The 2,613-nt window shown below is 39.8% G+C and overlaps 1 protein-coding gene across 1 annotated transcript in view; it reads right to left on the reverse strand.

Annotated features, from left to right (window-relative positions):
- LOC101587542 (myosin-1) overlaps positions 1-2,613 on the reverse strand; it is a 24,604-nt gene that overhangs the window by 1,100 nt on the left and 20,891 nt on the right. The window contains exons 35-39 of the mRNA XM_004645178.3: positions 2,530-2,607; positions 1,959-2,084; positions 1,702-1,872; positions 1,360-1,464; positions 1,156-1,251 (exon numbers count right to left, since the gene is read on the reverse strand). Of these exons, the coding sequence (XP_004645235.1) occupies positions 1,156-1,251; positions 1,360-1,464; positions 1,702-1,872; positions 1,959-2,084; positions 2,530-2,607 (576 nt within the window). The remainder of the gene's footprint in view (positions 1-1,155; positions 1,252-1,359; positions 1,465-1,701; positions 1,873-1,958; positions 2,085-2,529; positions 2,608-2,613) is intronic.

Below are 2,613 nucleotides of genomic sequence, written 5' to 3' on the forward strand. Positions count from 1 at the left end.
TATTCTCTCAGATCTGCTTCTTATAAATGAGGATAGTGGATAGGATAGGTTTAGCAGCTTGGCCATTGGTTGCTAGGTGTGTGCACACATGTATATTTGTCTGTTCTCTCTTCCTTTCTTGTCCTTGCCCTGGGTCTTTGAGACATTAGAGGTCAGGGGAAAAAGAATTATCAATGATCAGAGGAACTCCTTCCTCCCGAGAATATTGTGTTTTGTTTTGCTGTATACTTAGGAAACTGATATTATTTGATTATTATTTCAGTTGACTTACAGGATGGGAAAATGAGATAAGGTAGAGTGCCAGAAATCTATTGGTATGATCATAACTGAGAACTTATGAGCTCCATACTCTTATATACAACTATTTATGTGGCATTTTTGACTTGAGTATATGTCTAAAACAATTTCTGTTTTCTCTTTGCTCTGTAAATCTTATTTTCCCCTAGTTCTAATGTTAGTGATTGTTACATCCTTCCCCTAGTAAACTTGAGAAATTACCCTTGATTTTCTTATTTTTACTACTTTGATGTATCTCCTAGTTTCCACCTCCAAAACATAGTTGGAATCTCTCTACTTTTTGTCTCAGACCCATCACTATCTTAATCCAAACCACCGAAGCACCTGAAAAGTTCCCTAACATGCATCCCTGTGCGTACTAATGTTACCCAACAATCTATTCTTCACGTAATAGCCAGAATATTCTTTGGAAAATATAAATCAAGTCATATCTTAGTCCAATAAAATCTCATTGCAAAACTCCCCCATTGTACTTAGAAAAAAAAAATCCAAATTTTTTGTTCTCAGAAGATCCTATAACCTCCTTTCTGCCTATTTTTCCCCTGCACTGCTCTCTTCTTCATTCTTTCTGCTTTTTGGATCACACTGTTTTGCACTCCCAAACTTTGTATTTGTTCTCCTCCTTCTTATTGTTTTTTTGTTTTTTGTTTTTTTTTTTCGGAACCTAGGATTGAACTCAGGCCCTTGAACTTGCGAGGGAAACACTTGTTCTACTGAGCCATCTCCCGGGCCCCTCTTATTGTGTTTTATTTCGCTTTTCTCTCCTTATTTTACTCAACACTTCTTTCATCCTTTTAAGGTGTGGTCATATATAAGAAGTAGAAACTGCCCAGTCATTCCAAGAAGCTCTGGACTCACCGCTTCTTCTGCTTGTCTCTTGTATGCCTTCACCTTTGCTTGTAGTTTGTCCACAAGATCCTGGAGCCTAAGAACATTCTTGCGGTCTTCCTCAGTCTAAAATAATATTTTATTGAGTATTTTGAAAGGACAAGTGTCATCACATTTTCTTATTGTTGTGAATCCCTTGAGGGCTGAATAAGTTAGAAAAATACTTTTCCTTACTTGGTAAGTGAGTTCCTTCACTCTTCTCTCATGTTTACGTAGGCCTTTGACAGCTTCAATATTACGCTTCTGTTCGCTTTCAACTTCTCCTTCAAGTTCACGTACCTGTAAAAAGGTGAACATTTCAAAAACATTTACTGTCATTCATTCTTGCAATTAATTACTGCTTCAAATAACACACGTAATTCTTTTGACATCTTCATAAATTCACTTGCCCTATTATAAGCTCTCAAGCAGCAGGGAATGTTTCTCTCTCATCTCAGGATACCCCGTATCACCCAGTAGATATTTAAGGTTATGTGTTGGATTCAAATGAGAAAGACAAATGATCAGAAGACCCACTCTGGCCTCCAGCTTCTGGATCTGCTTCTTGCCACCCTTCAGTGCCAGCTGCTCAGCCTCATCCAGACGGTGCTGCAGGTCTTTCACTGTCTGCTCCAGGTTCTTCTTCATCCTCTCCAGGTGGGCGCTGGTGTCCTGCTCCTTCTTCAGCTCCTCAGCCATCATGGCGGCCTGGTGAGCAGAGAACAGAGTCAGGTAGGGACTGAGAGAGCACAACAAGCTTCAGGCTCGCCACTGCTGGATTCCCCTCTGCTCACGTCAGTGATGGCCTTCTTGGCCTTCTCTTCTGCATTGCGGGCTTCCTGGACGATGTCTTCCATCTCTCCCTGAATCTGGGAAATGTCTGTCTCCAGCTTCTTCTTGGTGTTGATTAGGCTGGTGTTCTGTTAAAAAAATTTAGAAATATTATGTACACAGACAAAAGTAGTATACTTTATGTTCTGATGGAATAAATTTATTAAACTAATTAAATTAACTAGTATCTGTCCTTGCTTCATCAATGATCTGAGTTGACAATTTAAATAAATTTCTAAATATTAAGATTTGAATAAGAATTTCATCATCACTCTTTTTTTCCTTTCTTCTTTGTCTTGTTCCTCCCCACTCCTCCCCTACCCTACCCTCCCTGCTCTCCTCTCCTCTCCTCTCCTCTCCTTTCCTTTTTCCTCTTTTTTTCCCTTTCCTTTCCTTTCCTTGTCTTGTCTATAAGCAGTGCTGGGGATTGAACCCAGGCCTTACCCTCATAGTAAGCACCATTCTATTGAAATATATTTCCTCTACCAATCCTTCCTTCATATTTTTATTAATCTATTATCATATAGTAAGTACCTGGGTGTGAAGGAGCTGCACACGCTCACTGGCATCCAGGAGCTCCTGCTCTGCAATTTTCCTGCTCCTCTCTGTCTGCTCCAG

This window comes from Octodon degus, unplaced genomic scaffold, assembly GCF_000260255.1.
Source record: "Octodon degus isolate 3935 unplaced genomic scaffold, OctDeg1.0 scaffold00219, whole genome shotgun sequence".
Classification (NCBI taxonomy): domain Eukaryota; kingdom Metazoa; phylum Chordata; class Mammalia; order Rodentia; family Octodontidae; genus Octodon; species Octodon degus.